Source organism: Anopheles gambiae, chromosome X (genome assembly GCF_943734735.2).
Source record: "Anopheles gambiae chromosome X, idAnoGambNW_F1_1, whole genome shotgun sequence".
NCBI classification, from domain to species: Eukaryota; Metazoa; Arthropoda; class Insecta; order Diptera; family Culicidae; genus Anopheles; species Anopheles gambiae.
In genome coordinates this window covers 13,791,921-13,813,296 of record NC_064600.1, presented here as the reverse complement: position 1 = coordinate 13,813,296, position 21,376 = coordinate 13,791,921, and the positions used below count along the sequence as shown (strand labels likewise).

The 21,376-nt window shown below is 47.2% G+C and overlaps 1 protein-coding gene across 3 annotated transcripts; it reads right to left on the bottom strand.

Moving 5' to 3' along the window:
• Positions 1 to 48: 48 nt before the first annotated feature.
• Positions 49 to 20,632, bottom strand: LOC1272336 (mitogen-activated protein kinase kinase kinase 15). Of its 3 annotated transcripts, none has more exons than XM_061642152.1 (8): positions 20,120 to 20,632; positions 15,970 to 16,810; positions 6,005 to 8,678; positions 5,738 to 5,920; positions 3,249 to 3,383; positions 2,992 to 3,097; positions 1,530 to 2,902; positions 49 to 906 (listed from the first exon to the last, which is right to left on the bottom strand). In XM_061642152.1, exons 2-8 carry the CDS (start codon positions 15,980 to 15,982, stop codon positions 756 to 758), a joined length of 4,635 nt encoding a protein of 1,544 aa, XP_061498136.1. In that variant the 5' UTR covers positions 15,983 to 16,810; positions 20,120 to 20,632; the 3' UTR covers positions 49 to 755. The 3 variants fall into 3 exon arrangements, with proteins under 3 accessions (XP_061498136.1, XP_061498125.1, XP_061498138.1); XM_061642141.1 differs by having other exon boundaries at positions 19,865 to 20,522; XM_061642154.1 differs by lacking the exon at positions 3,249 to 3,383 and having other exon boundaries at positions 20,120 to 20,604.
• Between the last annotated feature and the right edge of the window lie 744 nt (positions 20,633 to 21,376).

Below are 21,376 nucleotides of genomic sequence, written 5' to 3'. Positions count from 1 at the left end.
CGTGACGACTTTTTTCCTTGCCCCGAATGCGCTTATATCACACAACGATTTTCAGATTTTTTTCGTGCCTTTATTTATCGAATCAATGTTACTTACAATATCAGCAATTTCTTCTTTGTGTTTTTTTTTTTTTACTTTAATCAACATACGCACGTGTGCGGAACTATCACACCAAGCGGGAAAAGAACATTGTGGGGAGGGGAAAAATGTGTTTTGCAACACACATACAAATACACACACCAGGCGGATATTCCTTATGCGCAATGTCCCTAGAACCCCGCGCGCTATTGGCATTAATGCTTCTAGGGGAGATAGTTGTGTGTGTGTTTTCGTCTTCTTCTTCTTTGTGCGCGCGTTTTATTGGCCCCCGAAACGGACCGCCACTGAGTGGTTGCTTTGCTGTGACTGATTATTCTCTAATAAATGTGTTATGATTGTTTTGTAAGCTTCGGTTGGCTTTCGATGGCTTCCAAATCGATATGGCTGCGACTCGGCACGACGGATTCGTCTGCTGCTGCTGTTGCTGCTGGCTAGGAGCAGCGTTCGATCGCGTGATTGTTTCGAGCAGCGTGTTTTGCATCACAGGTTGTTTGCATGGTGTAAAGAGGAGTGGTCTCTCCTGCTCTGCGACCGAGTGGATCGACTTTCAAGGACACTTGACACTTGAGTTTGCTCCTGCCGGAGCTGCACACACGTCGGTTGGAGGGAGGTGTGTGTGGGTGTGTGCAAAAGGCAAATTCGGTGCGCGCGTTTGTCTATCGCGTATCGAGGCCGGCGGTATGATGGTCATTCAAGCAGTTGTTGTTGATGTTGTGGACCGAATCGCAGTCGGCGGACGGTCGCTTTGGTGGATGCAGTCGGCGGTGACGCTTGAGCGCGTTCCAGATTCGTAGCTCTTCCCCGATCCTGCAATGGGAAGGCGAGCAAAGACTTGCATTAGCAAATGGGAAGACATACATATTATGGATTATATCACACGTTCAAACAAGTTTAAAGGCACTATCGACACGACAAGCAACGAACTGCCTGCTTGGAATATGTTCCTAATTTATATTCTGCTCCTCGAAATTGACTATTTCTCATATGATGAGGGCTCCCGAGTCATACAACAGAACTAAATGTAATCTCAACTCCATCGTCAATGTGAAGCTAGTGAATGTTCAATACGATTACTTAATACTAAGTGTCAAAGGGCTCAAAAATCGCATAATTTTAAAACCACGGATTGATTAGCGGTTAAATTTTACGTTCATTTACAGAGTTTTTCAGGAGTTCTCATAGCTGTGGGACACTTTATTGACTCTTTCTTGCAAGAAATTAACTTAATGTTATTGGGAATTGGACTCTATAGCATCCTTGTTGGACAAATCCAACACGAATTTTCAGCGAGCCTGTACAAAAAGGGTGGCATAGAGTCCCATAAGAAAGAGTCAAGGAGGTGTCCCACAACTCTGAGAACTCAGGCTCAGTTTAATCTATTTTTGTTTTCCAGTTGACTAAACAAATCGATTAAGCCTGCCGTTACTTACTTCAGTCCCAACCGGCGCAGATCGTCCCGCTCCAGATCGTAGAGGAAGTCGTCGCACAGGAAGCCCTCGCGCAGTATCCGCCGCTGGCACTCCGGGCGCTTGATGCCCTGCGCCTGCAGCCACTCTGCCAGCCGCAGATCACCCATCTCCTCGTCCTCATCTGCCTCCTCCACGTTCTGGCCATCCTCCGTTGCAACGACCCGGTCCGATGCGCACTGTGTCGGTCGATCCGTCGCCGTCTGCCCGACCGGTGGCATCCGGTTCCAGGGTTGCGCCGTACGCCGTACCCTACCACCACCACCAGCAGCAGCAGCACCATCCCCGAACGTCTCCTCCCCATCGCCAAGCTCGGGGCCGGTGCCGTGCTCGTGCAGGCAGCGCTCCATCAGTGCGACCAGCTGGTCGGTAAGGCAGCGGGCGAACGCCCCGCTCTGCAGCACCGCGCGGAACGCACCGTGGTAGGATTGTTGAGATTCCAGCAGGTACTCCTTCAGTCTTTGATTTTCCGCCCTCAGTGCCTCGACCTGTTCGCGCCACGTTTTCCAGCGCGTTTTCTTCTGCAGCGGCGTGCCCGGCCCGACGTCCGTGCCGTGGCTGCGGGCCCGCGGCTTCATGCCCCGCAGCGTACCGTGCCCGCTGGACGTGCCGGTGAGCGGATCGTCCAGCTCGTCCATTGGGTCCTCGTCGCCGGCGCCCCCGCCCTCCGCCATGAGATCGTACATATCGTACTCGCAGTCGTACGCCGAGCCGTCCCGCTCGTCCTGTGCCGCTGCTGGCGCAAACCGCCCGTTCACCAGCGGCGCACGGGCGGCCGGCGGCGCTGGGCCCGCCTGTCCGCCCAGCTCGTTGCTTTCCTCGTCGTACTCGTCGTCGTTCGGTGCGTTGCCGGCCAGGTTGGCGCCGAGCTTCGGCGACAGGATGGTGATGCCCGCGTGCACCGCACTCTTCACCAGATTCTCCAGCGCGAACATCCAATGCGGCTTGATGTTGTGCGAGCGCAGCACCGTGATGACCGTGTTCTGGAACGCGTACAGCGCGAGATGCAGCTGCACGATCGCGATGTCGTTGAAGTTCGGCTGCTCCTTCAGCTGCGCGATCGCCTGCTCGAGCGTGTCGGTGCGTTGCTCCGCAATGTACTTGCGCAGCCCGTTCAGCAGCATCACGAGGTGGTCGCGCGTGATCGCTAGCTCCTGGTTCGCGTCCGGCTCGATCTTGGTCAGCCACAGCTCGCAGATCTTGGTGACGTCGTGGCACAGCACCTTGTCGAGCGTTTGGCGCCGCTGCGAGTCCTTCTTCAGCAGGTAGAAGCCGTCGCTCTCGTTCGCGTCGCCCGCCAGCGGCAGCTTGCTCGCGGTCGACGTCGTAATATCAATCTGGTGAATTAGGAATTAATATATATATATATTTTTTTAAACAAAATTCACAAAAAAAAAGCAAACTAAAGGAGGAAAATGCCTCTCACCTCCGGTGACAGCAAACCTCCGGAGGAGCTGCGCCGATTGAGCTGAAACACGGTCGACGTCTGTTCGGCGGAATCCATCTCCAGTGAGGGCGTTTCCGCGAGATTTCTGCAAATGCAAACGGCGAACCACACGATTAGCTTATGAGTGCCCACGACGTCCCACACAGCTACCGAATAAATGTCCACTAGTCAGTCCAACTTTGTCCGCGTGCGGTCCGGGATCTCGCCACTCCCGCCCCCCCTCCTCCTCGACTTACCCGATGCTGCTGATGCCGTGCTTGGGCATCTTGATCGGCGTCAGCTGGAACGAATGTTTGTTTTTCCGCTCGGTCACCGACCGGCTTGCCGTCTGGACGCCGATCGTAGCGTTCAGCGGCGGTATCGATGACGCTCTGACAAAGTGCACCCGCATGGGAGAGCCCGATAACACGCGCGAGAACACGTTTTCGAAACACGTTATCGACAAATTTGTTTATTTTTTTTTTTGTTATGCGACCAGGCGGAAGGCCATGTTCGATATTGAACGCGTTTTTTTAAACCCCGTAGGATGAATTTTGAGCAAGCGACAAATACAAAAAGGTGGGAGAAAAATAATAGCAAAAGGCAAATACCAAACACGCGGAAAAACACACATACATGAAACGGTAAATATTTGTACGAAAAGGGAACGATGTTTAGGCAAAACAAAGAAAACAATGAAATTGTTGTTGTATGTGTAGTTGTTGTGTGCATGAGCAAAAATTAAACCAATTAAACATGGAACAACATCAACACGAAAGTAGTATCGCGTGGTAAATGTATAATTTGTAAATAAACATTTTTTGATAAGAGTACAGCACGAAGAAGAAGAAGACAAAAAAACACGTGTACAGGCCGCGTGAGAATGAAAGAAAAAAAAGAGAAAGAAAAAAAAACAAGAAAAGCACAGATTATTAAGGACGAACAAAAAGGTAAAATACAAACACACAAACGGGTGTGAGTTGAGGCTTATATCATTTAGAAATGGGTCACTTTGCATTGATCCAACTGAAAAATGTTGGTTTGGATGAATCATAGGCAGTGTTGCAAAATGTCACTGTCACTGTCATAAAAAACCTGAAAAAAACACCCATGTCAGTTTCACGTACTCAATTGTGATAAACAGAGGTGATAATCAACACTATTGGTATGATTAATGAATGCTTCGTGACATTTTAGCGACCAACGCTTGGTCAGTCACTATGTCATGACTTTTTTTTTTTACTGTGTCATGACAAATTCCGGATGAAAAAAAAATGTCAGCGTCATGAGCTGCACTTTGTCGCGGCATGTCCAGTCGGTGAACATCCCGATAGTCATGGGAGATATGCGGTGCAAGCGAGTGGTTCCAAGAAACAAAATGAGCATCGTTTCACGCTCTGGTGCTTATTTTACTGCTTGGAACCACACGCCAAGTATATTCCAAGAATGCCGTGATTATCACCGACACAAAATATCGTGACCAAGTGAGTAATCAAGAGTTGGGTGCTAAACAAAATGTCACTAAGCATGTGATTGGTCCTCTGACTGTTTGAGTCTCACCCCTGATCATCTTAGTTGTGTACGTCAACTGATTTGAGCTTCGTTCCAGTCCAAGCGTTCGTTCCAAGTGTTGGTAGCTGAAACAATGTTTGGCCATGTCATGACACACTTTCATTGAGTATCAGCAATGAGCATCAAGCTACCACGGATATGTTCATTGCTTTCGTTTTCGAATATCTCGTGCTGCTCGTGACATTTAGCAGCACTGATGATAGCTTTTGTTGCAATAAATTTAAAAAAATATATATATGAAATATATACTTTGCCTTTTTTTTTAAATTCCCTAACTTTTATTTTGATACTGTCTATCAACCGGCGCACTGCTGCTTCAGTCACAGATCTGGCCAGTAAATTCCACCAATTCTACATTTGTATGACGTCCTTAGTTACTGCTCCCTTTTTATCTAATAATTGTTTCATTATTGCCCAATATCGCTCTGTTTGGCGAAACTTTGGGCAATCTGTGGGTGGATTCATTCAGGTTTTCTGATATGAATTTCACACCATTACAGGGTTTTCCAGGAGTTCTCATAGCAGTGGGACACTTTATTGACTCTTTCTGAAGTGAAATGAGCTTAATGTAACAGGAATTGGACTCGATAGCATCCTTTTTGGACAAATCCAATAGCAAATTCCAAGAAGCCTGTCCAAAGAGGGTGCCATAGAGTCCAATTCCCAACACATCAAGTTCACTTCCTATAAGAAAGAATCGAGAAAGTGTCCCACAACTATGAGAACCCCTGGAAATCCCTGTATCGTTGTTCCATTGCAGCACGTCTTTGCTGTAATAGCAGCTTGCTAGATCAGGCCAAAACATGATTGGACCATCATGAGACCTAATAGATGGCAAAATTCGTTTCTTAAGGCATTCTTTCTTATACAAATCTTAATTCATGTTCTTATTCGCCACAAATTGCCAAAGTGTCCCATTTCTAAATGAACCAACCAAGGGGGAAATGGCATAGTAAAGAGTAATCAAATAATTTAAAGCGATGGGAAAACTAGAGAATATGGAATAGTAAATAACAGAAAGCAAAGTGATACAACAGAAAAAAAACAAGATGAAACAACTAATTTAGAAAGAAAGACGAAAGCAAGGAGCGCTACACTACTACAAGCAAAAGGGGAGCAAGCTTGCTGGGAGGGTAAAGAGAGAGAAAAAAAAACGAATGTCTGCGTCACTTACTCGGTTTCGGAGCTGAAGGTGGGTGTGTTGCAGCTGGCCGAGCTTTCCTGCGTGGTGAGCGTTTTCGAGTTGTGCCGGTCGGCGGGCATGCTGACGCTGCGGGAGAACTCGCTAGCGCCCGGATGGGGCAGTCCGCTGATCGTGCTGCTGCTGCTGAACGAGGGGCGCATCTTTTTGTGTTTCCTGTTGGGGAAAAGCACATCAGTGACGTTATTTCAAATAATAATATTAATAGAAAACCCCCCCTCTATGCCACTGGTCACTCACTCGCAGAGGAACGGATCCTCCAGCAGCTCGGTGGCGGTCGCCCGTTTGTCCACGTTCACCTCGAAGCAGCGCAGGATGAAGTTTTTCGCCATGCTGGACAGCTCCTCCGGGATGGTCGGGTGCGTCTTGTAGAAGCCGACCTTAAACATGGCCGCCTGCGGGCAGCCGAGCTCGACGAATGGCGGCTTGCCGGTGGCCATCTCGACCACGGTGCACCCGAACGACCAGATGTCGGCGGCCGGGCCGTACCCCCGCACGCCTTGGTCGATCACCTCCGGCGCCATGTACTGGAGCGTGCCGGTGAACGTTTCCGTCGCCGGGTTGATGCCGGCCAGCCGCTTGGACGTGCCGAAGTCGGATATCTTCACCACGCCGCTGTACGTGTTGACCAGCACGTTGCCGCCCTTGATGTCGCGGTGCACGATCTTCTGGTCGTGCAGGTACTTGAGCCCCTCCAGTATTTGGCGCGAGTAGAACGCGATCGTCGTCTCGCTGTCCTTGAGCGGGCCCCACTTGGAGCTGAGCAGGGCGGACAGCGAGCCGCCCGGCACCTGTTCCATGAAAATTTTGAAGTACTGGTTCTCCGACTTGGAGCCCCAGTACTGGACGATGTTCCGGTGGCGCAGCTGCGAGTGCAGCTTGATCTCCTCGTGCAGCGGCTGGACGTCGTGCGTGTTGCGCTCGTACACCTCCTTCACCGCAATCTTGACCTGCGTGGTGAGGTCGCGGGCCGCGTACACCGCGCCGTACGTGCCCTTGCCGAGCAGGATGCGCTGGCCCTCGTCGTCCAGGTCGTACTCGTACTTCAGCTCGTCCGCCGTCGTCTCGGCCGCGGACAGATCGATAAAGCCCGAGCCCTGGTCGGCGGTCATCTGCAGGATCAGGTCGTAGAACGTCTGCCGGCACTGGACCGACGGGAAGAACATCTGGAAGTCGTCCGAGTTGTGGTGTACGTACAGGTAGGCGCACCGCTCGTCCCGCTTGTACAGGCTGACCGATTTGATTTGGCTCGCGAGAAAGTTGAAATCGTGCAGCTTCAGGCAGGTGCCCTTCGCGTGCTGCTGGCAAACGTTGCTGATGTCGATCGACTTCTGCTCCGCGTCCATGTGGATCGACACGTAGCTCGGCATGTAGATCTTCTGCGGCTCGAGGATCAGTATCGGGAAGCGCACCATGCTGGACGGTTCGCGCGCCGTCGCCTCGAGGAAAAACTCCATCCAGAACTGGAAGATCTGCTGCTCGATGCTGATGCCCGCCGGCTCCTCCGTGCGCTTACGGGCCCGATCGATCAGCGTGATGTTGCCGATGGTCGACTTCAGGTACCATTTCGGCGGCCGCAGCTTGAACATGCACTCCGCCGCCTGGATCGCTTTCGCGTAGTTCTCTGCCAGCACCGAGATCTCGAAGTACGTCGCCACGTTCCAGTAGTCCTTGATCTGCGCGAGCGAACCCTTCTTCCCGATCAGATTGTTCAGCTTCATGCCGATGTGCTGCAGCTCGCTGTCGGTAAAGTCCTTCCCGTCGATCACGAGCAGCGTGGCGAGATTGATGCCGGCGAACTCGTTCGGCTGCACCTCGAACGACTTCCGGTACCAGATGATCGCGTTCTTCAGGCTCTCCCGGTCGGTGTGGTTCGACTCGACGAAGATGTCCTTGTAGATGCGCCCGTACAGGCACAGCATGTCCGGGAAGTGGTTCTCCTTCTTCTCCAGCGCCTTGGTGCAGGTGCGCAGCGCCCGCTCCCGGTCACCCTCGTGGTTGCGCCGGTTCAGCGCAAACGCGTACAGGTAGTGCATGTGGCCGGTGTTGATGTAGCTCTGCTTGTTCGGTATCGTTTGCAGATCGTCCACCAGCTGCACCATCGCGTCGTAATCCTGCACGTCGCGCAGCGCGAGCATGTACGTCTGCAGGATGTCTTTGGACAGGACCTGCGGATCGTCCAGCCGCTTGCGCAGGTTGCGCAGCATGCGCTGCAGCTCCTCCACGTTGCCCGCGTGCTGGTCGCGCAGGCTGCGCAGATCGGCGAGGAACTTTTCGCGCAGGTGCGTCTTCGACTGGATCTCGACGTCCTGGAAGAGGCGGCGCAGGGCCACCGCCAGCGTCGTCGGCTGCTGGGCGAGCTGGGACGCGGCGGCCACCGTCCCTGCCGTCTCCTCCAGCTTGAGCGGGCTGGTGACGATCGCGCCACCATTCTCGTGCAGCCGGTACGAGAGGAACTGATAGTTGCCGCACGAGATCTTCATGCGCAGCGTCGCCTCCGTCTGCGTGTCGTTGTAGATGACGATGTTTTCCTTCATCTTGAAGCTTTCGCGCACGCCGAGCAGGTAGCACAGCGTGCTCTGCTGCGTCTGGACGCTCAGGTCGACCACGACCACGTCCGCGTTGTAGAAGTACTCGAGCTTGTTGTTGTTCTCGTTGTGGTAGTCGAGCACATCGAACGGCAGCAGCTGCAGGTTCGCACCGACCGCGGCGCACGCCTGCTGCACCTCCTCGAGGGCCGCCTTCCGGTGGCTCAGGCACGCGCTCTTCTCGCAGTCAATCACGGCCGCAATGTCCATGCGGGGGCGGCCGGGCCCGGCATGCGCACCGGCCGGTACCGCCGTGTTGCCCGATATGTCGCTCAGGTTGGACATGCTGCCGCTGTGCTTGACGCCCGCTGCCACTGCATGAGTTTCTGTGTGGGAGGAAAGAGCGAGAGAGAGAGAGAAGAGCGTTAGTAAAAGTGGACATCTGAATATTGTACTCGTCGGTTTCGGTCTTCTACGGACATTCAGCACTAATGCTTCCAAGCTGTACTTCAAACTGTTTGCAGGGAGAGAGTCTGTGAGCGTCTGTGTGTCCCGTGGCGAAGAAACATCGAACCACTGATCTCCGTGCGTTGTCTGGTGTGTCTGGTGGGGCGAGGTAATTCGCAATTATTACCACTTTACTGGGCGCGCAAGTGAGACAGCCGTATCAATGCTGAGCAGCGGCAGGATGAAGAAACCGTCGTCTCCGTCTCAAGGTAATGGTGTGTCCGTGTCTACGTATTTGTGTGTGTGGGAGCAAGGAAGTAGATAACGTAGCCACTGACCGCAGCAAAAAGGTGCAAAGACGGCTCCCTTTATCTTGCAACTTCGCTTCCTGTCTAACCGCCAACAAATGACACACACCAACACACACTCGCACGCGGCCATCCGCAAGGGTAGTAAACGGTTGCGCAAGCCACGGCTAGAATGCGCCACCGCCTGTGGGTGCAATTTGCTTTCGAACGATCAAACACTCTCAAGCCTCTCAATGCAATGGCGCACAGATCGACCCACTGACCAACACCCAATCAAGACTTGTTCTTATGCTGTTGCCGATAAGCGATGTGCGCCGAGAGGGGGCTCATTATGGCCACGCGACGGTACAGTGCACACTGCGGAAAGATCAGCGCAGGCCCAGGTCTGGTGGGCCTTGGCGGAGGTTAGATCGAAGGATAATGGCCCGGGGAGAGGTGTGCCTTCTGACACCTGCCGACACAGGCAAAACCGGATGTTTTTATTTTGCAAAGAGCTTACCCGAAAAAAAACCACAGAGGTTCACGAGAATCACGCTCCAAGAAACGAACCTTTCTATCGCACAAACGGCCCGCAGAACACTGTGGCGCTTCTCGTGAGTGCGCTTGGCTCAGTTTACAAGCCCGGGCCGGCTCGTTATCTTGCCCATTTAGCACGAGATACATAATCAAAAGTGGACATCTTATCGGGAGAAAATGCACCGCGATAGTTCCGGAACGCCTAGCCGGGGAGTGTATGTGCGTGTGTGTGGAAAGTAATTAGCATTAGATATAAACCGAACAAACAGGTGCTTCGTAATGTATCAAAGCTCCCCATGATAATGTCCCTTTGCCGTGTATTTGAGTAATGTTTGTTTGTCGTTGCGCTTGTTGTGGTCGTCTTGCTTGCCGAACGGCTACCAATGAGACACCTCTAATTTAGTCTAATTACTGACAGGCAATTAAATCGAGGTTGGAGGTGCCGCACGGACTACCGGTACGGTCATATGATCTCCGGTGTTGGGGAGGTTACGATTTAATTAGGCCGATTTCGAAATGGATGCACTTGACCCTCTAGAGTGCAGGGGACGTCATTGACACCGGGAGTTGGCAGCAAAGGTGAAGGCGCAAAGCCACCAAACTGTATCATTTCTCTGTTAGATAAATTCATGGGAGCTAAAGGGCTGGACTTAAAGTTCCCCTTCATAATCAAACCAAATATTCATCAAAGAACAACATTACATGGCCTTGCAAGATTACAGATCAAGGCGGGACATCCAACATTTTGCCCAAAACAAACAATGTACCGAATATTCCATCAGTCCCCAAATAATTCCCGTAGCTTTAATTACAACAAAGAAATAAACATATCTTACACATTTCATCACGAGAAAAGCAGATAGTAAAATAAATGCGTAAGGTAATGATGAATGTTCTAACTTCCCCAAACAATTATTAACATCTTGAGTGCCAATGCCTCAATATCAATATGCTGATAGTCAGGGATTACTGACTTTGACACCTCCACGTCATCTTGCCAATCTCAATTTGGGTCTACCACTCCTCCTCTGTCCTTGTTGACGGTCTAAAAAGACTTAAAGGGCTGGGTCGTCCGTTTCCATGCGTACAACATGGCCAGCCCACCGGAGCCTGGCGAGCTTGATACGCTGCACCACAGTGAGGTCGCCGTACATCTCATATAGCTCGCTGTTATAACGGCTCCTCCATTGTCCTTCCACACATACGGGGCAAAGTATCTTTCTGAGCATCTTCCTCTCGAACGCAACAAAGAGAGTTTCGTCAGATTTGGACAGTGCCCGTGTCTCAGAGGTGTATGTGAGTACCGGTACTATATAGGTACTATATAGTCCCAGCTTCGTCCGTCGCGACAGGTTCTTTGAAGTGAACTCATTTCTCAGGCTGTAGAATGACCGCTTGGCAGCCAGCATCCTTGCCCGCAACTCAGCTACTATGCTATTGTCGTTGCTGACCTTTGTGCCAAGATAGGTGAATTCTGGGACATCTTTAAAAGTTCCTGTCTGTACGTCACGCCTACGTAGGTTCTGATTATTTATTGGTAGGTCCGCTGATGTTGCCACCCTCAGTTTGGTCTTTGTCTTGTTTATCTACAATCCGAGGCTCTCTGCCGCCTGCTCGATCCCTTGGTAGGTTTCTGCTACATAGGAGAGCCACAGACCAATGATGTCAATTTCATCGGCGTATGCCAGGATCTGGGTTGACCTATGAAAGATGGTTCCCGTAGTCTCCACCCTGAGCCCTGAGAGTTTTCCATCCACCTTCGCCTGGAAAGTCATAGTCATTCTAAATAGCCTTATCAATTTGGCCGGGATTCCAAAAGAGCTCATAGCGTCGTTGAGTTTTACCCTGGCTATGCTATCACATGCGGCTTTGAAGTGAATGAAGAGATGGTACGTGTCGTGTTCTGTATTATGCCATCTTCTTCAAGATGAATCGCATGGTGAAACCAGGGATTACTGACTTTAAATCTTAATATCTTGTAACAGATAGGTCCGTGTTACAGAGTTTGCAGGTCCAATAAACAACTTTCCGCTTGTTTAAAACAATCGTCTTTTTAGACTCCACTGTCTACCACTTGATAACACGTCAGATGGTGTAAGGTATCCAAGGTGGATTAAGAATACCACCTATGGATCTTTTTAATACACCTCGAAGCTACTCTGTCCAATTTAATTGTCACAATTGTCATCTTCGATTGCATAATTGTCAGATTCGGTACAATTTGCTGTGGTTATTGCATTAGTAACAAAATTAATGTTATGATTTACTGGAATATATGGTTTACTATGAACAACCATACTATTACTATGAATATATGGATAAATTTCCTTGTAATTCCCCGCTAACCACTATTTTTTTCACCGTGAACAATGCTGGGAATCACTGGGGCCTTGCTGGGAAATGCATTTAATTTATTAACTAAAATTTTTGTAAAGTCTAGATAGTTGGGGAATTGAATATCCTTTCTTTTGGTGTACAATAAGCCATATGCTGGTAAAAATTGATTAAAATATAGCAGAAAAACTCAAAATTTCACGTTCATTTTCACTGGGGCTTTCAACGCGGGCTTAAGGGATCAACTTTTAACAGTGCGCAACAGTTTTTCACTCAACGCACTTATTTTTGTCTGTAAGTAAGTGAACAATGCTTGACACTCGTAGGAATCATGATAAATATACAAGGTATTTTAGCAGATTTATGCCAAGACTACAAAAAAACGTGCCGATTACCGATTTAATAATATTTTGTTTTTGCTTTTTTTTTTATTCAGGAGGAACGGCCGTACAAAAAGGCCGTATTGCTAATTTGATTGTGTTTGTTAGTGGAAAAACTAATGACATTCAATACATTCTCAAAACGTTGTTTACACTTGTCAAATAACGACATTTTTTTTCACTACATTAAAACTTGCATGATTGGTATAAGAGTTTTACTGAATACTTTGGGAACAGACAGTTTCAGACATCAGGTGAAAACAATTGATTTGCAGTCAAAAACTGTTGCCTTACAGACAAAAAAAAGATGCACACTGTCAAAAATTGGTGCCTTGGAGACAAAAATAGGTGAGTTAGAGCAAAAATTTAGCTTCACCGACTGTAATTATAAATCAGTTTTCAAATAATTTGCGCTGTATGCATGTAATAAATTTAACACTAGAACATAAGTGCTTATAACATTTACGATCGTACCACCGCAAAAGCCACGAAACGAAGAAATACTTCAAAAACCCTATTCCGTACACAACGGACATGACCGCGTCTCGGAAGCCTTATAGGCTGGTATGACCTCGTAGGTCATCAAGCCAAAAAGAAGAATAGTAGTGGCATGAATCTTTTATTTCCACCTCCATGGAACCAAAACTCTCCAAAAATAGGCAGGACCATTCAAAACCACTCGAGAGCAATCCCTACACAAGCATATCAACTCGCAATAGACCATATTAATCAAAACTACTCCAATTATAACCAAATATTCACTGACGGCTCGATTGATTCCAAGTATGCTGGTTGTGGGATATACTAGAAAAACACAAAATGCGCTATAAAACTTCCTGATCACACCTCCATTTTCTCAGCAGAAGCCATTGCAATAAGCATAGCAGCCGAAGAGGACTGTACTGAATAGAATTCAAACATAATCTCTACTGGTAGTGTAAGCGTTCTGGCAGCGTTTGAACATGGACGTACAAAAGATCCACACATTATTTCAATAGAAAAGAAATCTGCAATAGGTCCAATGACGAATTATGCTGGATTCCAAGCCATATAGGAATCTCAGGAAACGAACGAGCTGATAAACTTTCAAACGATGCTAGAAGCACAAACGATAAAAAATACAGATATAATATCCAGACAGGATACAAGAAAAAAAAATGCAAAAACGATATTGAACAATCTTGGCAAAAAACAAGGCAACAAGAATTATCTAACAAATTACGTTCCATCAAATTAATCATCAAGCCATGGCCAGATCTTCATAACAATAAATATCAGCAAGTAATATCAAGACTGTGAATTGGTCTTAGCAAACTAACACACAGTCACAGGATTTCAAAAGAATCCCCAGCACTCTGCAAACACACATCTCAGTCCGACATATACTAACAGAGCGCAACGGATACAAAAAGTTAAGGGAATCCTGTAATCTGAACATTAATATTGATGAAATTCTATCCAAGAACCAAAAAGAATTTAAAAAACTAATAACCTTAAAAAAAAATTATACAACCTAATAATAATAATCAATTAAGATAATCATGTTGTAGATTCGACTATTTTAGAATAGTCTGACACCACTTGATAAAAAGGGCCGAGTTACCGCAGGCCAGATTTGACGAACCAGTATAGTCTGACGCACCTGTGGTAGAAAGTTTTAAGTTACCTAAACAACTTAACAGAGGCGACAGAGGCCCAAGAGGTCCAAAACCTCTTTAATTATTAAAACAGCAATTGTATTTCCACCTGCTTATTTATTGGGCGCTACAACCGCTTTGCGGTCTTGGCCTGCTCTGCGGAGTACCCGACGACCACTCACAGTCTCGTGCCTTTGTCTGCCAATCTGTTATTCCGGTCTTAATGGAGGACGCATCCACGCTCCATCTTGCTGACACAATATGGGCCTACATCGCCCGCTCGTCCCATGTGAACGATATTAATGCTCTTTGGGAGTTCTGTTGTCCAGTTCTATGCTTATAATGCTTTTCCTCTATTTTTACCCCATATTTATTTTTTTCGGATTTGATCTTTTGCTTTTTTGAGTTCATCGAAATAGTGTTTTATGAAGTTCTGTACACATAAATTTACCTATGCACACAAGAAATTCGATAGAAATGAGAATAGCACTCATAACGAGTATCCCTTAATACGAGTTTTTCGCATAACGAGCAGATCTAAATTAGAGGTGTGCCTCAATAACCAAAATCGTCCGAGTCCCAATCGTGATTCAATTCATTCTAAAGAACGACACGCGTTCATCTAATAGTCGTATATCGGTTATTTATAAATCATAATGTACTTAGTTGTTCATAAAAGAACGTTCTGCTCGTCGAAATTCAAAAGGTCCTGATCTGCCAAATAATTGTCGTGATGCATAAATTTTAATGAATGAAAGAATTGCTTTTCCCGTTCAGTTCATCTACTTAAATGCACGAAGTAAGTTCACATTCATTGAAATGAACCGAATCTTAATGCCCAAGTCCAATCTAAAGGGTCAACAAATACCTCTCATCGATCTGTTGAATTGAATATTTCTTTAATTACGTTTATTGCTCTGACCAATAAGAGCTTCGATCATAAGCAATTGTTTAAAATAATACTATTGCCAGGTGGAAAGGTGTCGTATAATTTTGTGAGGCACTTTCTATCAGCTAGACTAGAACTAGATATGTTTCTTTTCATGCAAACTATAGGGGAAAGAGCCTCCCGCATAACGCAGTTTTTCTCATACGGAATAGTCACTGGAACGGAATAAACTCGTTATGAGGGATTGCCCTGTAATTGCATTCGATGTGACTTTACGCTAGCCTTGAGCTGGTCGGAAACGTTTCCGATTGAAAGCGCGTTCCGAATAGCAGGTTGTGCATCACGGCTATTCCCTATTCCATAAATTTTAGTTTCTTTTTCTTTCCGACCGTAGGGGGAAAGTTTCACAGCGATCTTTTATTGAGTTTTCAAGCATTTTTTACGATTCTGCGATCGTAAAAGGCTTCCCGATGGGTATGTAATAAGCACAGTAAATTTAAAACAAGGCTGTGAAACTACGATGTAAACCGTCCCTCATTGAAAGAACCCATCAGACCAGAACTAAAAGGCATACACAGAAAAATGACACTAAACGTATGAGGTTTTTCATCAATAACATTAAATTAGTTGAAAACAATTCAATAAACAGAATTACGGCTAAACAGACGATAGGTAGAATTATGTAAATTGAATTTGCATTGTTGTAATAGAAAAAAATAGCCTGCGAATGAAATCAATTCGTCAATATACCTAGAATCGTATGCATCTCTTAAACTCTCGCTTGCTAAGTTTAAGCTGGTGTTGTAATAATATCAGACAAAAAAAGCACATCACATTACACAAATGCTATTAAACAGCAGCACGTGCTTGTTCTAGGATTTTCGAATTTTCCATGCTACGAGTGTGCCTAAACATGCTTGGTCGGCTTGCGCTCGAGTGCGGGGATGACGTAGGCCTACCGATCGCCACTTCAGAGTCCAGCAACGCAATAAATGTGCTTAGCTAAACCATCTCAAATTCAAGACAGTAGTGAGTTCGATAAGCCCATCGGACCTCGAAACATTTGCCAACCCTTCCGACGCATTCCAACTAAAACAAAGCTCTCCCCCCATCCTCCCAAAAAAAAAAAAAAAAAATATCACAAACCGTACCCAAGCAACACTCACCTGTTTCTTCCATGTCGATCGGGCAGCGCGTGTCGAGAGCGTCGTCAGGTTTTCTGTTGCTTTTCCTTCGTTTCTTACTAGTTGCTAATTGATAATGCTCCTCTTCCGGACCAAAACGAGGTTGGATTGCGCGTTGTTGAGGAGTGGCGGGGGGGGGGGGGGGAGGTGGTACTGTTCTGTGTTTTGGGGTGGTGTTCCCCCCACCGGGGGAGCGCGGTTGAGATGCTGCGCTAGAGAGTCAGAGAGCTGCCTAGGCAAAATTGCCCTAACATCACACACCTTCACACACACACATACACTTGCACGTGCACTAGACGATGCAGCGGGCACGATCAGTCCTGCCGACGGTGCCGCTAATATTCCTCGACGCCATCGTAGAGAACGTGCGGGTCGGGTGGGTGCCTGGTGGGAGTCGGTAATTTCTGGAGCGCCCGTCCCCGGGATCAGGCGTCAGGCACGACGCGTGTTTGATAGCGTGGCTGATAGCGGGACCCGGGTGGGTTGCGTGATTTGATGGAAGAGTAGCTGCAGTGGATCTGACTGGTGCCAGTGGTCGTCGGTCGTGACACGCGCACGCACTGGCTATGGTAGTACTGGGCCCGGTTTGTGTGCCCGCGTTGATGATGGCGAGCGATGAGATTAGGGAGCCGCTAGCCGTGCTCTACTGCTATTACTACTACTAATACTACTGCCACCACCACCGACTGTCGCTGCGTAACTGCGTCTAGTGCGGGCGGGAGAGCAGAAACCCGACCGCCGCACACAGGCGAAACCGTCGTCGTCGTCGTCGTCGTCGTGGGTGTACGTGTGTGCGTACCGATCAACGTCGCAGAATCCCATCCTGCGGGCAGACAGATGGAAAGAAAGAGAAAAAAAGAGCAAAACGTAAAAAGAAAAGCACTGTAAGAAGCAACACGTAGAGGCGCGAGAGCAAAATCGAAGCAACAAATCTAGCGCCCCAAGTACATGCGCATATGTTCCGTCAGTTGCGTGCGCGCGCTACCCCGTTTGTTTGTGTATGTGTGTGTGTGTGTGTGTGGGAGTGCTCTAACGGCCACGACACGTATACGGACACTTTGTGCCCGGTCTGCCCTACTCGGTTCGACCGTCTTCGATCCAGGGTAGCGCGCGGTGTGGTGGAGGGCGCATGCACGCTGTGGTATAAACAAAAATAACCTAGGCATCTCAAGTTTGTATTTTATTGTGTGATATTCCGAGAGAGAGAGAGAGAGGAAGAAGGAGGTTGAGGTGGGGCGGAGAGGAATGCAAATCGTAGAACAAGCTCTTGAGGTTAACGTCACTGAGCAGCAGGAAGAAAAAAAAACAGGAATGAAACAAAAAAGGGAATGCAGGGCGAGGAGGGTGGGAGGGGGTGTGCTAACTATGTTCAACCCGAAGCCAAGTAACTTATAAAATTGAATAATCTTGCAACAATGCTTGCCAGCAGACCGGATTCAACTGGTTGGTTGGGTGCATATACGTTGTGCTCCGATGATTTGGTGGAATTGAGGTCCTAAAGTGCATCCAAGAGGAGCGATTACGGAAAGATACTGTAGATGAGTTCAACAAATTCCAAAGGATACCCCTGGAGTTCCCCTCCCCGGGAGCGCCAGGAAGTGCAGTCTTTCACCGAGTTAGGGAACGATCAGATTTTCGCTGCGTGCGATTTTGCCGCAAGGTTTTAGCATGGGATTTGACGTCAATGACAGCACCTGCGAATCTGCCGATATTAATATAAAGATATATAATTTTTATATATCTTTATAGAAGAAGTAATAAAATGTCATAATAATACCTTAACAGGCTAGAAAATTGAGAAATTGTTTTTCTTGCCGCATGCAGCGACACTCGAGTTACACGAATTGGAGTGACACTTCATATTATCAAACCTTTTATCATTCATATTTTGGCTGAAAACCGTAATATTCGACTTGCGCGAAAATCCCGAGTTACGCCAATGTTCCTGGAACGCATTATTCTCGGGGAAAGACTGTAGCCAAAACTTGAAAACTTGAAGCCAAAACAAACGAATAAAAATTGACAAATGAATAATGTTATTTTTTACGTCCCTATTAAGCCCTTAACATCCCGTCAACTTTTGGTGACTGTTTTTTTTTTGTCCTAGAGAGCCGTTATTATTTAAGTCCAAGAATTCAAGGTCCAAGTGTTAAAACGTTTAATACTGTCATTAGAGCTTGTAAACTAATACGGGTTGCTGAGTTAGACAAAATACAAGAGCTTAGCTGTAGTAGAGTATGTAGGCGAAGGAGGCTCGATACTTTTAAAAATAAATAAATGTAAAACCATTGGAATGATCATCAAACGTTGTTTGGAGTTCGCTTGAACCATCAAATACCGATCCAATTGGATTCTAGTAGTTTGAGGGAAGGCACAAACAAGAGAAATAGAAACGGAAGCAACGAAATTTGATCACCACGCACCAAAGAGTTGAAGAACGTATGCTCTATTCGAGACATTGGAGTTCTGGAATGTATTCAGTGGAGTGAGACTAAAGGAATTGTACATGAGACGAATAAAGCTAAAACCTTGTTTGGTCTAATCTTCCCATTTGGAAAATATGGTCCTCAACCAGTTCACGATATTGGAGCTCAAAACACCCCAACAACAAAAAAAAGAGCAATACGACCTAAAGAATTTATGTGGCATGACATAAACACTTCGAACCTTGTTTAGAGCTCCAATTCCAAAACATTGAAGCTCAGAAACGTCTCGCATGGAGTTCCCTTTCCATCCCATTGCAAACGTTTGTTTAGGCTAATATTCTCCGTCATCCACCCAAAAATAAAAAATAAGAAGAAAAAAATATATAGAAACACTTCAAGCTGGGGCAGAGCTTGTCCAAGTCGAACGGCCAGGATATGATGAACTTGTTGCATTCGCGTTTCCAACAGGCTGGCAGAGAGGGAGGGAGGGGGAGGGGCGTCAGGCGTGGGTGAGGCAGACCACAGAGACCTTTAGTGGTTCCACCGTAGCAGCAGCAACAACAGAATGAAAAAAAAGACGGCGTCACATTGTCGCGCTCGTGCGTTTAGTGTGTCAGCTCTACGCGGGCAGTTGTTTCGCTTTTTGTGTTGTTGTTTCTATGTTTATGTGTGTGCTTTTTTACTTTTAAATTTCGTTTCGTGCTCCACGAGGCAGGCTCGAAACGGTACGAATGGCGCGCAATTACAAACATGCACTGACATACACACATACACACACACACAAACATTCGCAGGCACCTAGCAAGGTTTATTTGTGTGTGCAGAGATTAACCAAAAAAAATAATACACGCTTTACAAACACTGGAAACAGCTGCAAGACATTTTTTTTCATTTCCACGTGTAAAACAGTTGGGCAGCCCCTGCCTGGTAGACGCTTCACCGCAAAAGGTTAGGGAAAGGGGCGCAAAAACATTGCATTATGTCACACGGATCATCTCTAGCGCGCTCGCCGTCCCTTTCGCACGGATCGTGATGCACCAAAAGGGGGAAGAATGAAATCGCCAACCCCTACCTCCCGTTCGGGGGGGTTTGGGTGGGTTTGCTGTGTCCCTGTGAGCCAAGGGAAGGGCAGACGATGACGCGCGGCGGAACCGAACGGTTACGATGGGAACGGGCAGTTCAAGAAGGGCGATTTGCTTCATTTTGATTGCAGTGTGTGGCCGTCCGCTACGGTGACGTAAAGTAGCGCCCCAAGGTCGCCCGTTTCACAGCGTGTCTCCGGTGTGTGGCGAGCGGAGCGGAAATTGAGATGACGGCCCCCTTCCCTCGAAACGGAGGGAGCGATTTGTGAGGGAGCACAGCACTAGATTTTAATTACTTTGCTAGAGATTTTCACACAACAACCCCCCACACACACACTGAAAGTCTCATCCAAACAAACACACACATACCAACAAGGGCACACACATGAGCTGGATTTGTGTAAAACTAATGATCAGCACACACAGATTGATCTCGAGATCTGGTCGTGGGAGAGAATCGGCGCGTCGCCCGTCCCAGCGCGCTGCACCTTACTTGGACGTGATCTTGTCTCACTTCATAATCGAAACACGCGCAACCCCACACACAAACACACACGCAAACACACACTTGTAGAGTGGGCGGGTAAATGCAGCACACACCAACAAAAAAAAACACAAGCTTACCAATCAATTGTCCACTCGGGTTTGGTTGGTGCCCGCAAAACCAAACGGCGTAGAAGTTCGTATTAAACGCAATTTAAAACACACAACTTTAGGGTACGCGCGCGCGACACAACACACACCGCGAGAGGCCGCATCGTCTTTTCCCGCTTCCTCTTTTTCTAGTTCCGCGTGCGAGATTAGCTCGGCTCGGTGGGCAGGGCTCAACAACCTTGCACCGGGGGAGTGTGGAGTAACGTGCTGTTGTGGGTGATTTTTTTTGCGTTGCAATATTTTTTTCTATTTTACTCGCAATTTTTCACCCACAATTACGCAATATGTGTGCCTGTTTAATTGAAAACTAAAATGCCAGACACCTTCCGGCAGGGTTGAATGTGCCGTCCACTGGCTGCGGTGGGAAGGTATTTCACTATTTTGCTTCGCGTGTGCCAAGGTTCCGTCTCTTTCTCGCTCGATTGTGGCATACGGCAACTGTCTCTTGCTTGCACACTGTGTGGGTTGGAATGTTTACCACCTAAAAGGGGGATGTCTGTTTCTAGACCCACGTGAAGCTGTCAGTGATGTGTTTAGTACGCATGGTTGATATCTAAATTCGCCGCGATGGGGCAGCAAACGCACACCAGGGATGGTCAATCGGTGCAAGAGGATAACATTTAAAATATTTTTTTTTCTAAAATATTATTTACTTTATTTCAAATATTCATGTTGTAAAGAAAATATTAAAATAGAAGGATTGCTAAAAGCACAAACTCGATATGCCATAAAAAAATACATATTTGCTAATCTCTACAGTCTTTCCCCGAGTTACGCGACACTCGAGTTACGCGAATTCGAGTTACGCGAATTTTTATTTTTGACAGTTCAGATGTCAAATCAGTACAATTTTCTCCATCAATTGTCAAATGAAAAATAATTACCGATAAATAACCAAACTTTCTACACCAATTGCATCAAATAAGTATTAAATTACAGAAATGAACTAAATTCAATCAAAAATTATGATAAATAAAGTATATTTTTGCTGTAACATGTGATATTCGACTTACGCGAAAATCCGAGTTACGCGAATGTCTCCGGAACGCATTATTCGCGTAACTCGGGGAAAGACTGTACTGTGTTGTGATTCTAAATAAAAACGGCGGTCTCATAGTAATGTTGTTAGCTCGCAAAACTTAACAACATCTTTGACGGACGTTCAAGTCTTCCAAGCGCCACAGATTAGGCTTAAACGACTGAAAAATCGTATTTTCATAGAAAAAA